The 13,397-nt window shown below is 45.4% G+C and overlaps 2 protein-coding genes across 7 annotated transcripts in view; one reads left to right on the top strand and one right to left on the bottom strand.

The window, feature by feature from the left end:
• CYFIP2 (cytoplasmic FMR1 interacting protein 2) overlaps positions 1 to 13,397 on the bottom strand; it is a 128,863-nt gene that overhangs the window by 49,050 nt on the left and 66,416 nt on the right. For all 6 annotated transcript variants that reach the window (XM_025924187.2, XM_086702937.1, XM_086702950.1 and 3 more), the window contains 2 exons: positions 8,041 to 8,240; positions 6,130 to 6,217 (listed from right to left, as the gene is read on the bottom strand). In XM_025924187.2, coding sequence (XP_025779972.1) covers positions 6,130 to 6,217; positions 8,041 to 8,240 — 288 coding nt within the window. The remainder of the gene's footprint in view (positions 1 to 6,129; positions 6,218 to 8,040; positions 8,241 to 13,397) is intronic.
• Positions 1,075 to 6,006, top strand: FNDC9 (fibronectin type III domain containing 9). The gene is made up of 2 exons (XM_086703254.1): positions 1,075 to 1,359; positions 3,390 to 6,006. The coding sequence occupies exon 2, from the start codon at positions 3,397 to 3,399 to the stop codon at positions 4,108 to 4,110; it is 714 nt and encodes a 237-aa protein (XP_086559380.1). The 5' UTR covers positions 1,075 to 1,359; positions 3,390 to 3,396; the 3' UTR covers positions 4,111 to 6,006.

Raw genomic sequence — 13,397 nt, 5'->3', positions numbered from 1 at the left:
ATAGAGTGCTGGCAACAAATTCTTTTGAGGTTGAGGAGACCAGGAAGGGGTAGAATTGCGGAGGCAGATAGAGTTTTGTGGGAAATGGAAGTAGAGTCAGGGTTCTTCAAAGAGAAGAACTTTGGGGATCATCCAATCCAGGAATAGTAAAGGGTTTCCATTTCTGGTCTCAGCTCCAACTGATGGATTGGGAAGCAGCTTCTTGGGATGCCTGTGTTTCTGAGCCTAACTGGAAGAAGTGTTGTATTAGTTTCCTAAGGGCATGGTGACAAATGATCCCAAACGTGGTGCCTCAACACTGTAACATCCTACAGTTCTGGAGGCCAGGAACCTGAAATCAAGGTGCTGGCAGGGCCATGTGCTCGCTGAAGATTCCATCCTTGCATCTTCCAGGCCCCGGCAGTGCCTGGCACTCTCTGGTTCTGGTGACATCACTGCAACCTCGGCCTCTGTCTTCACATGGCTCCTTCCCCTTGTGCCCCTCTGTGTAAATCTCCCTCTCCTTTCTCTTATAAAGACCCCAGTCATTGGATTCAGTGTTCCCCCTAAATCTAGGATGGTATCATTTCAAGATCCTCAACTAATTTAAATTTACAAAGACCCTATTTCCAAATAAGGTCACACCCTGAGGTTCTGGGTAGACTCAAATCAACCCAGTACATATGCTGTGATGGTTTAGAAAGCCTGACGTGGGTTCAGGACTGGGCAGGGGGTAGAATCCTGCTTTCTATCTGCCATCCCCATCTAGCCCAAGGCTATAGCTTTACAGATGATGGAACTGAGGCCCAGAGAATAAAAGAGTCTTGACCAGTGTCATGTATCTGGAGACTGCCACAGGAGACAAGAATAAAGAAAGAAGATGGTAGGAGGTGGGGTGGGGGTGGGAGGGCAAGGGATAAAATTGCTGTTTAAATTGTGGGATAACTGATAATTGTATTTGACCATTGTCCAAAGAGGGTCTAGATGGGGCAAAAAATGATCGCCAGCCAATTACAGAGAAAATCTGGCAGCCTTGGAAGAATCAGTACCATTCTGAGGATCAGTTTGCAGGAGACTGTTTGCCTTTTTTTGGCCAAAGGAATGAGAGCTCCTCTCAGTGGGCAAAAGCCTTTCCAGACTGGTCCCTGAAAGCATCGTGCGTACAGATGCCTGCTGGTTGCCATGGTGAATGATGCTGATCTGAAGAAATGAATAATGTGAGCGTTGGGGGCGACAGTGGGATTACTCAGACAGTGGCGAGAGAGACATCAAGGAGAGCCCAGAGCAGAGGAGGGGAGAAGGCTCCATTCCTTCAGCTTTGGTCCACTCTGTCTCTGCCTCTGCAGGCTGCGTTCTAACCAGATCCACCGCGAGCATCAGGTAAGGGACATAAATGACTCTTCTTGGAAATGGAAATGGCTTCTCCTTTCACACTCTGCTTGGAGGACGGCCAGGCAATGGTAATATGAATAGCTAAAAATAGGGGGAATTTAGAAACAGAAGCAGAGAAAGAAAAACAAATAAGGGAGACTGATTTGGTCTCCAAAGCTGAGGATGCTGCTATAGTGTCTTGCCAGAAAGCTCTTAAAAATGTCTGCTGTAGAGAACTCAGTCTGCAAAGACAGCCAGCAGCAGATGTGAGGCAAACAAGAGAGAAGAGTCATGACAAAAAAACGCGATTCCTGATCACCCCTGATGGAAGGGTTTTACAAAGGCCATAGCCTCTGTATTATAAGTAATGAATTAAGCTCTTTTCATTGTGGTCAGAAGTGTGTTTATAGGGATGTGTGGGGTGGAGTGGATGGGGGAGCTTATGAGAAAGGAGACTGATGAAGGGAGCTCAAATAGTCTCCTTGGCAATGACCTTCCCGGGAGGGATCTGAGCACACCTGTCTTGTCCCTTTCATTGCCTGTGTTTCTGGGATGAAATTTCCAACCAAACAGAAGGGAACTATTCCCCTTCCCGAGCATTTTAGTTCACTGTCATCCTTAGAGAAGAAAAACAAGGACTGAAAAAATCACTCAATGCTCTGCATCTCTCTGCCTACCTCCTCTAGGAGAGTGGGCATGAAAATAGAGGGTTGGAGGGAGGCAGGGAAGACAGAAAGCAGCTTGTGATAGAAATCAGTTTGGCTTCATAGCCAATTCAGGTTAAAATCTGGTTGACTGGTTTTTACTAGGTCATTAATATCTAAAACGAAGGCTTCTGTATTTCACGTGAGACAGAAGGGGCAGAGAATAGGGCTGGGTAAGACCTATACATGAACATACACAGGTTGAATGAATACAGCTGTCCCTGAATCATAGATCAGGGGGAAATTCAGTGGAGGGGAAACACTATGTCTCTAACAGACAGAATTTAAGAGAAACCCCCAAATCTTGAAGATGGTGTTCTCTTACCAAAGCCGTAAGGCTGGGAATCTGAAGAGGGCTCATTTGATTTGTGGAAAAACAGCAACCAGGTCTGCGTACCAACACCTCATTTTGCGGTAACGTCCTGTAACTAAACCCAGCAGCCTTGCATTTGGAAATCCAGCAATTACGGGGCTTTGAGTCTACTTATCAGCTGAGTGACCTCAGATTGCTCACCTATACAAAGGGGACCTAGCTCAGAGGGTGTGACATTTATTATGGCCTGTGAGCATGCAGCATGACACATACTAGATGTGACACAGCAACCACTCACTAACTGCTGGTGGTTAGTATCATCATCGATATTCACATTACCAGAGATACTGAGCAGTAGCAATTATGCTGGTATTAGGAGCTGATTGTCTTGACCTACACAACTAATTTCCTGGGTACGTTTGCCTTTGGACAAACAAACAAAGAAATAAAACAGGAGCAGAGGCATTGGGGAGAAATCAGCTGCCAAGGAGTGATGACGCAAATCTCCTCTCTCACGGGCAACAGAGCTGGGAGGCTAAAATCGCAGTGGGCAGAATGTTCTAGATGACTGAGCTCACAGCACTTGCAGCAAAAGCAGAAGTTCCAGAAGGGATATTGTAGGTGATATAATTGTCTGACTTGGAGGTCACAAACGTGTGGTGACTAATGTAGGGACGTTAATCGGGTGGTCTGATTTCTTTTATTGCCTCTCTTCTTATTTTAAAGGGTTGGAAACAATGTTGTACCTAAAAGATCTCAGCCAGGGCAGGATGAGGCTGGGGGGATGCGAGTGCATCTTTTTCAGGCCTGAAGGCCTCAGGCTTTGACATGAGACAGCCCTGATTTTGTTCTGTCATTTCTTAGCTATACCTTAGCTGAGTAATGTAACCTCTTGTCCTCCATTTCTTTGTAGAATAGGGACAATTATTAGTCTCCATCTTGAATGTGTAATATATGCTGGTATGATGATCATAAATACTTAAGCAAGGGTATGTCACTTTTCACTTTGATTCTGGTTCTAGAATCAGGATGAACATCGAGGTTGGGAACGTTTCTTATACAGGAGCCATCATTTCCTGGTCGTCCTCGGAGCCCTGTCTGGAGGACTATTACCATATTATGTATAGGCCCAACTGGAACAGCATCTTCTCCGGCTATCTTCGCTACAGCTTCCACCACGAGGAGAAAGTGCCTCGAACGATCAGTTCTGTGGTGCTGGAACACCTCGCCCCTTCCACTCTCTACTTCCTGTGCATCAGTTGCAAGAAGGCTGCCTTCCCTTATAGGCACTACTGCACCATGTTCCATACCCTGGATAAGAGTCCACTGGCTGCTGGGAGCTCCCTGGTGGACCCCCAAATTTCCCTTTGGGTGTTGATGGCCATTCTGCTGGCCTGCTTCACAGCCGTCTTAGCTTTTATCTGCCTCCAGTTCTGGTGTATCCGTTGCCATGAGCCTCGATGGTCTTACAGAGCCGGCCACATGGAGGAAGCCAATGGCTTGGTGAGATGGCCGGAGGAGGCCCCAGCTCTTGGTCAGAGAGAGGAAGACCTGCAGGGGCTCCCCCTGGTGGAAATGCCACGCAAGAACTCCGGAGCTGATGCAGAACCAGAAGCAGAAGCTGAAGACAACCAGGATGCAGCAGCTGACCAGGATGCCGACAATGAGGATGCCCCTGATGAGGGTGCCTTACTGGGAGGGGGTGGTGATCATCCCGCCATACTGCCTCGTTTTGGGGAGTGAGAGGTAGGGAGGAGGCAGCCTGCATCATGTAGCTTAAAGCCCTCTATACAGTAGTTCTTCTGTAAAAATGCGTCTCTAGGCTGCCCATTTGTCTCCCCTCAAATGTCAGTGCTCTTGTGGATCGCCTGGGTTGGATGGATGCCCCATGGCAAAGCTTCTCAAGCTGGAAAGCATACACCCCCACGGTATGTCAAAGGAGAAATATGGCGTCTCTTAGGAGCATCCATTTAGGGGAACCCAGTTAGGAATTTAAAATGTTACTTTAATATTAAAACAAACATGAATATATTATGGTAGAGAAAGCAAAATTTGCATGGCTTAAATAAAACACAATACTCTGAGGAAACTTTCGAGTTGATGGTGGGCTCTCTGGGTTATGCTTCCAGGCAGCTGAGGCAGATGTCCAGTGTCCACTGCTGTTGGGGGGATTATTTTGGAAAGGCTGAGGAGCCTTGCCCTAGAGTGTCTTCCAGCTTTCAGGCTATCACATAACACCTCGTACCCCACCTTCATTTTGTTTAAACCACAGATTATCTCTACTGTTATTAACAATATTTTTCTTTTGACTCACTTTTCAAACTTAAACTTATTTTAAAAGATAGACTTCTATGACTCCATAAATGAAAAGCCAGCACCCTCCTTCTATAAACAGAAGAGACATAAGAATAAACATAATGAAAACAACATAATATTAAGTTTGACTTAGATCCTATTGCCTATTAAAGCCTCTGAGCTTAAGGTCTGCTCTCTTAGCTTTGATAAAAAGGGAGATCGGAGAGCAGAAGGTATTAAGACATACTAGCATCAACAGAAGTCTTTCTTCTTGTTATAATTACAAGGTTTGAAAGAGATTTGAAGTGGGAGGTGTTGTTCTTACTTTGTAATTCACTGTTTTTCAATGACATGTCTGTAAGCTACCCAAAATGCTGGCTATAATGTCCCTTGATTTGAGAAAGTTGCTTTGACCAGACTGGCCATCTTGGAGAGGACACCTGCACTGTCCCAGCATCATCCCAAGAGCCTCTAAGTCCACCCACCTGTAGGCCCAAGTGGTGGGAGCTCATTGGTTTGCCACACTTCCTGATCTAGGGGTCCCCGACCTTAGAGGAGTACCTTTTCTCATATGTATTCAGTCAAGTTCTTCTTTTCTGAGTCCATCTGTGCTTACTTTTTAAAAAACGGGGTCAAAGGTGGCCATTTCTATTCCATCACGAAGAAAAATGTTGCCTTTGCTGCTGTTGGTTGACACATTTCACCCTGTCGGTGTCATTCTCCCCTTCACACCCGCAGGGTAAGAAATGGATCTCCTACACATACCACAGTGTTGTGAGACTTTGTGAACACTGCCCCCTGTCCCTACCATGGGTGTGGAAATTCAAGAAGGGCAGAAATGACATCTGTTTTAATCTCTGATATATTCCCAGCATGCAGAATCTAGCCCAGTGTCTGGCCTATAGTGGGCGCTTAATAAATGTCTATTTAATGAATGGCAAAGGACTGAGGGTCTAGAACAGGGCACCATTTGGGAGGTCTAGTTAGGGTCAGGATGTGCATTGTGAACAAAGCAGTAAAGAGATGGGAGAAGACCTGTCTCTCAGCTCTAGCTCGAGCCATCTGGGATTTCCTTCAAACTCTACCTTCCCAATTGCTTCCTGTCTGCAAATCTCTTATCTTTATGGAACACAAAAAATCCCAGAATTGCAGGATGATACGGCAATGAATCGACTGAGAAACAGGAGGAGATGGGGTGAAGACAAGAAGCCCCACACACCTACTTCCCTGCTCACCTCTGTGACGTGCTCCCCAAACAATTCCCGCCCAGGATCCAGCCCCGCCGGGTCTGCGTTCACCCCCGCGCTTGCTAGTTGTGCACAAATAAAGATGAATCTGCTTGCACTTGTTTCTCACTACTGCCTCTTTATCTCTACATCTTCTTACTTTTCTGATTCAGGAAACACTTTTCTGTTTGCTTTTGCTCACTAGCCCTCTTCGAAGTAGGACACAGGCAAGACTACTCACCTTGGATCCATACAGGTAATAAGGCTGGACGTTGGCGGGTTTATCTCTTTGCGGTTCTTGAGTAAAAGGAATGGCAGTTCGAACAAAACTAGCAGAAGAAAAGAGAGGGGAAGGGCGTTAACCAGGCCCAAAGAGTATTCTTCACGGGACACAGCCTCGCCAGAGCCCCTCCTGACCAGGTGCAACCACACTGTTTCTTAGGTGGTTGCCTATAAAGACACAACTCTTCTGACATGCTCCCATTCATTCCCCTAGTGTCTCCTTTCTATAGATGGGAAAACTGCAGCCCAGATTCCCAGGCTAGACTCTGGGTTTATGGCTCGCTTACAAGGACATAGGCAAGAAGTGACAATTGGCTGGGCCTGAAAACGGCCTTCTCTGGGGCTCTGATCCTTCCCTATCCACCCACTTTGGCTTCTTAAGAGCAGGGTTCCACAAACTCTGTGAAGGCCCAGATAGGAAACATTGTCAGCTTTACAAGCCAGATGGTCTCTGTCACCATTACTCAACTCTGCTGGTAGTGTGAAAGCACCCAAAAACAATTGTAGATGAATGAGCACGGCTGAGTTCCAGTAAAACTTTATGAATTTCAAATAATTTTCACTTGTCATCAAATTAGAATTCTTCTTTGGATTTTTTCCCCAACCATACAAAAATGTCAATAGTATTCTTTGCTCATGGGTTGTACAGAAACAGTTGGCAACAAGATGTGGTTTGTGGGCGATAGTCTGCAGATCTCTGCTCAAGAGGATTAAAAGTCCCAAATCTTTACAGAACTGGAAGTCTGTCTTGCTAAGTGTGTGGATTTAGGCTCATCTGTGGTTTCCTCCTAGACCCTTCTATTCATTCAACACATACTAATTTAATACTGGCTCTGAGCCAGGCCCTGAGAGTACTGAGAAGACCTGTAAACACATGCATGTTTGTGTATCCTCATGGCCTTGTGTTTTCTTAAGAAAGAGAGTGTGTGTGTGTACGTGTCAGTGAGGGTGGGGCAGAAGGAGAGGGGGAGAGAGAATCCCAAGCAGGCTCCATGCCCAATGTGGAGCCAAATGTGGGGCTTCTTCTCATGACTATGAGATCATGACCTGATCCGAAATCAAGAGTCAGACGCTTAACCGACTAAGCCACCCAGGTGCCCCTCACGTACTTGCATTGTGCGTGAATACATCTCACCTCTTCTGTCAGGTTTTGAACCTCTGTGGAGATGAGGGATTAGGTGTATGTCCTCACCTCGGTGCCTGACCCAGGGCTGTGTGCACCTTGCAGGAGACACGCAGCACTTCGTCATGCACATGTATGCCTGTTTTGCATGAATGTGTTCATGCATGTGGATGTCCTCATAAAGGTACCATCTGATCATAAAGCACCATGCAGGATCCTATGTTGGCCTATGGAGTAGTGCACGGTCTGGTTCCTGCTTCTTCCTGGGTCCTGCACTATCTTTCAAGGCACCATTCCCCATCCCATCTGTTCCACCCTCACCAGGCTCTCTAGGTTCCTTAGAGACTTTGTCTGAAATATTCTTCTTCTGTCTTTTCATCGTATTTATTCCTACTCATCCTTCACATCTCTTCTCAAGCATTACTTCCTTAGAGGAGGAAGCCTCTCTTGAGGTTCCCATCACTTCCCAGACTGGATTAGGTGGTGTTATTTGCTCTCTCATGGCTGGGGGCTTCTTTTCCATCTCCAAGTTTATTGTTTCTAACAGTACATCTATTGTGTGATTGTTGGATCACCTGCATCCTCCTCTAGCCTGGAGGCTCTCAGAGGCAGGAAGGTGTCTGCTTGGTCACCATGGCATCCCCACCTGCAGCACAAGAGGGACTCCAAAAGATGCCTGTTGCAGGAAGGAACTGTTTCCCCCACCCCCAGCCCACCCCAGCCCCCTTGGCCCAGGGAGTCCCTTACCGGTTGGTGGACCCATTGTAGCAGTAGTTGGGGAGGAAGTCGAAGTTCAGCTCCCAGAAGACGTGCAGGGTGATGCGGCCATAGGGGGCAGACACGTTGTGATTGGCCTCCCGGAACATGGCGTCAAAGCTGTCCAGGGTCATGTGCTTACACAGCAGCCGGTGCGTGAGCCGGTTGATCTCCAGCAGCCACTCCAGCTCCTGCCAGAGAGAGCCCATGGCTGCTGAGGACATACACGTATCCTCTACACTTGCACCACTTTATCTTATGGATTCCTTTCAAGCGGGGGAGAGCCTCTCAGACAACCTCCCAGCTGCTGACGTGGAGACTAGGCTCCCACAGTGACATGGGACAACACGCTCTTCTTTGGAGGAGGGACTGCCAGACTGTGCTGAGGGAAGCTGCATGCCTGCTCTGGGAAGGGGACCACAGACCAGGTTCAAGTCCCCTGTCTGTTCGTCCCTTGGGTGGAAAGCATGCCTGCTTGCTTTCCAGTTCCCATATTGGTGAGGGAAAAGTTCCCCTCTCAGTGTTGCAAGTCAACAAAAGGAAAGGTCTGACTGGCTGTCACCAGAGAATCTGTCTCTGTCCTGCAGAAAGCAATCATGAGTTACCACTCGCTAAGTACTTACAATTAGGTCAGACCATGTGAAGCTACTGGTCTTTTTTTAAATACTGTTGAGTATTAGTAGTTTCATACGGTTCAGTTTAATATGTGCCAAACAGTATCCTAAGCACTTTATGTGTGTTGACTCATTTAATGCTCAAAAAACCCTGTATGGTTACCATTATGGTTTTCTTTATGCACAGAGAAACTGAGGTTTTGAGAAGTTAAATAGCTTGACTCCAAATCCAGGAAGTTGGGCTCCAAAGTCCGTATTCTTAACCACTGTATACGATAGAAATTTAAAAAAATAGCTGGGGACAGAATGCCCCCTCCTTTGGGTTCCTCTTGTGTCTCTCAGTCACAGGGTTGGTTTCATGTTGGTGAAGGTACAGCTGAAAGCCATGAACCAAGGGCCCATGTGATTGCTTGGAACCCTACCTTCAAGCAGAGAATGGGAGCAAAGTGGACAATATGCAGATACAACAGGTCACTGCATTTGTTGGCAAGTAAAAGGAGAGTGGACCCCTTTGGGTTGGCTTGGTCCCTTGTGCTGCTGTCAAAAAGAATCAAAGCACAATCTTATGCAGAGAGAAGGCATCCTTCTTTTTGATGCTCTAGGACACCCCCATATTGCTGTGGTGAAGTGCTTTTTTGAGATCCTCCTGTTTCATAGAGGGGACAAATGAGGCTCAGAGGGTGAAGTAATTTGCCCGGGGTCACACAGGGAATATAGAACATGGTTTAGTAGGTGATCCCAGGTCTTCTGACGTCAAATCACATGTTTAGGCCCCTATGACGTAGCTGCCTGGAGTAAAGAAGCAGTTTGCCAAGAAAGCCCTTTGAAAAGTAACAATGGTTAAAGTAAAGATGTTTTACAATATAAAAATTCAATGAATACTGGCAAGGGCAGTTCACCAGTGTGGCCAAGAAGTGGGACAGCCAGAGGGCCAGCCTTACTGGTTGGGATGTGGAGTTCAGGTGTCTATGGTCACAGGCTGCAGCCCCATATCAGGGAATCAATTTTATTTTCATCAGCCACAAGACCTCCCTAATGCTGGTTGGGGTTCAGAGTGTGGTCAGGTAGAGGCCCCAGACTATGCTTAGAATCTGAGAGATTTGCCTTTCTGAAACTCAGATTCTATGGCTCTAAATTGGGAGTATAGAACTGCATCAAAGCTTGCGAACCTAAATGGCTATAGAGGCCTGACAGCTCAGGCAAGAGAGACAGTCAGAAGCAGGGGGGATTCCTGGGGCTGGGTCTCTGTGGCAAAACGTCTGTCCAGATAAGGGTGAAGCCGCCACTTAACTCCATACAGGTATTGCCTCTTCAGAATGGGCTCAGTGATGACAGATCCCAGGGTCTTTCAAAAGAAGGGGAAAATCTGGATTTTAGTTCTGGAATGGCAACTGGAAGAATATGTTTCCAGTCACTGTGCACCGTGAAGCAAATGAAGGGAAGAAAGAGAAAATCACCTCTCTGCTTCTGTTAGGGCATAGCCAGCTGGACTATTATTTTTGTTCCCATTCACTTAGAATGGGTAAAATAAAATAAAATAAAATAAAATAAAATAAAATAAAATGAGTAAATGCTAATGATTTTATTTCCGAGCTCACTGAGTCCCTTGGTACACTGAGGTACTGTGTTACTAGGCAGACAACTGCAAATAAAAAACCAGGGAACAATTTCTGTTCTAATGCTCTGTGATTTCAAGAGCCTCACAAATGTGTATCAGTGTTTACAAGGGAGACCAACGGAGGGAGTTCTTAGCTCTGCTGATGTGGGGGGGGGGGCTCCTAGAAATGTAGATCTACTTCTTCCATCATGCAACCGCACTGAGATTTTTGTTATATAGTTCAAACTGTTTTGGCATCAGCCATGTTCTTCTGGCCTTTAAATCATAGGAGGGCACCTGCCTCTGGGATGCAGAACCCAGTGCATCAAGGCACAGAAGGTTTACAAGGCCATGTGGGTGGCTCAGGTGCCTTCTGAGAAGGTCTGAATTTTCTATAGTCAAGCCAGTTTACTGAGAGCAACGCAGAGCAGCAGAACTGAAGAAATAAAACACATCATGGGACAACTTCTGTGAAAGAGTAGAAAGAGCTCTTTGGTGGGAACCAGAAAGACTGAGTGTCAGCCATATTGGACCGCTGACCTGCTCTGTGGCCCCAGGTAGGCGAGAAGAACAGGGGTCTCAAAGTCAGGTGCAGCAAGGCATGGAAGGTCATACACAGGAATGAAGTGCACCAGTGGGGCTCGGGGCAAGCTAAAGAGAGCACAACCCACCTGATGGGATCGTCTAGTCATTTCTAGACAATTGTTGCCATCTGGAAAGGCTGGTGTGATGTTGCCAGAGCTTCTGCAGTTTTATTCAAATTCTTCCAAATGTTAAATGTTGGCTCAAAATTTCAAATGTGCTCTATAGCCTAAACAAAACACAGCCTGCAAGCTGCCAGCCCTCCAATTCAGCATCAGAGCTCTCCGAGAATCTATTTGCTCAGCTGTGTAGGATGAGGACAACTGGCTTGAGAAATCCCTGCCACCCTCCCAGCTTGGCATCAAGCCGCCTTCTCATCTCAGAGTGGAGTTTCTAAGGTGGAGGGAAGGGCTGAAGGGAGCACATTCCTCAGTTTGTTTCTCAGAAGAGGCAGAAGCTTCTGAGCCAAGGCCAATGAGGGCCTCCCGACCCCACAGGAGAGAGCATCCCTGGGGTCTCCTCTTCCTGGGCTTCACAGGAAGTGGCTACTCTCCTGGGGGCTGCCCTCACCTGATAAACACCAGCTTTCACTGCTTGTTTTGATTTTGTTCCCAGCTAAAAGAACATTCAGTGCCTTTCAAGGAGTGGGAAGAGGCTATGGACACCCACCGACACCTCAAAACAGATTTTCCATGAGATAGGCTCATTCATTACTGGACAACAAGAAGATACAGATAAACAACAAAGATGAAAACAAAAATCCCACCGCTTGGAGATAATCACTGCTAACATTTTGGCATAAACAAAGAATAATCTCCTCCTTCCTTCTTTCTTTCTTCCTTCCTTCCTTCCTTCCTTCCTTCCTTCCTTCCTTCCTTCCTTCCTTCCTTCCTTCCTTCCCTTTCTTTCTCTTTCTCCCTCCCTCCCTTTTCTTTTTCTTTTTTCTTTTCTTTTCTTTCCTTCCTTCCTTCCTTCCTTCCTTCCTTCCTTCCTTCCTTCCTTCCTTCCTTCTTTCCTTTCGTAAAATCCATTTCTTAAGATAGATCTCCCAGAAGAACATACGCTATATTATAATCTCTTAAAGTCACTGACCCAGGACTTAGGTGAGCATTTAAGGGGCAAGTCCTCTTAAGAAATGCTACTGAAAATTCACTCTGAGAATGTTTCATTGTTAGCCCCAAATTTCTATGCTCCTCTCTTCTTCTTTTTTTTTTTTTAGAGAAGTTATAATTTATTAAGTGCAAAGTACTATGCAAAGCTCTTCCAGGCTGTAAAGAGTCATCCTTATAAAAATGCTATACTGTGAATTCTAATATTCCTCCATCATGAGATGGGGAAACAGGCTGGTAGAAGTGAAGTAACTTGCCAAGACTGCCCAGCTAGTATGTGGCAGGGCCAGGACTGGGACCCTAGCTAGGTCTTTCTGACTCTAGACGCTCATTCCTAGTCACCGTTTTTTGTTGTTGTTGTTGTTATTGTTTTTTTTTTTTTTTGTTTTTAACCACTTTGTCCACCTAAGAAAGCAAATTTTATTTTGAAATAATTTTAGACTTTCAGGAAAGTTGTGAAAAAGCAGAGCTCCTGTGTATCCTTGACCCAATTTCCTCATGTTAACATCTTACCTAATCATAATTATCAAAAGTAGGAAATAAACATTGGTCCAATTCTATTAACTAAATGACACCCCTTATTCAGATTTCATCAGATTCTTCACGAGGGTCCTTTTGTTTGTTTTGGATTCAATTCAGAATCTCACATTGCATTTAATTGTCATATCTCCTTAGTCTTTTTCAATCACTAACATTTTCTAATCTCAGTCTTGTATGATCTGGATGCTTTTGAAAAGTATTGTTCACTTTTTTTTTAAATGCGATTTGATTGGAATTTATCTGATATTTTCTCATGATTAGGTTGAGAACATGCATTTTGGCAAGAATACCACAGAAGAATACATAACAGGGGATACATGAATATCTGTTAATACTGGTGATGTTAATCTTTGATGCTTGGTTAAGATGGTATCTGCCAAGTTTCCCCAGTGTACAGTTATTATTCTTCCCTGGAGTTAATAAATATTTTGAAGAAGATAATGTGTGCAAGAATCCTGCTTCTTCATTTTTTTTTTTTAATTTTCAAGTAATTTTTAAAATTATAGTAAAACATATAACATAAAACTTACCATCTTAAGCATTTTTAAAAAATGTTTATTTACTTATTTTGAGAGATAGAACGCAGGTGGAGGGGCAGAGGGAGAGACAGAATCCCAAGCAGGCTCCACACTGCCAGTGTAGAGCTCGACACAGGGCTTGAACTCATGAATCTGTGAGATTATGACCTGGGCAGAGACTAAGAGTCAGATGCCAAATGGACTGAGCCACCCAGGTGCCCCCACTTTAACGTTTTTAAGTGTATAGCTCTGTGGCATTAAGTACATTCACATTATTTTGCAACCATCACCACCATCTGTCTCCAGAACTAATTTTCCTCAACCAAAACTCTGTACCCATTAAACACCAATTTCTTAGTTCCCAGTAATAAAAATCCCACTTTCTGTC

The sequence above is a fragment of the Puma concolor genome, chromosome A1 (assembly GCF_028749965.1).
Source record: "Puma concolor isolate L17-30 chromosome A1, mPumCon1.1.hap2, whole genome shotgun sequence".
In the NCBI taxonomy this organism is placed as follows: domain Eukaryota; kingdom Metazoa; phylum Chordata; class Mammalia; order Carnivora; family Felidae; genus Puma; species Puma concolor.
Note: the sequence above shows the minus strand (reverse complement) of the source record. Positions and strands in the feature narration are given on the sequence as shown.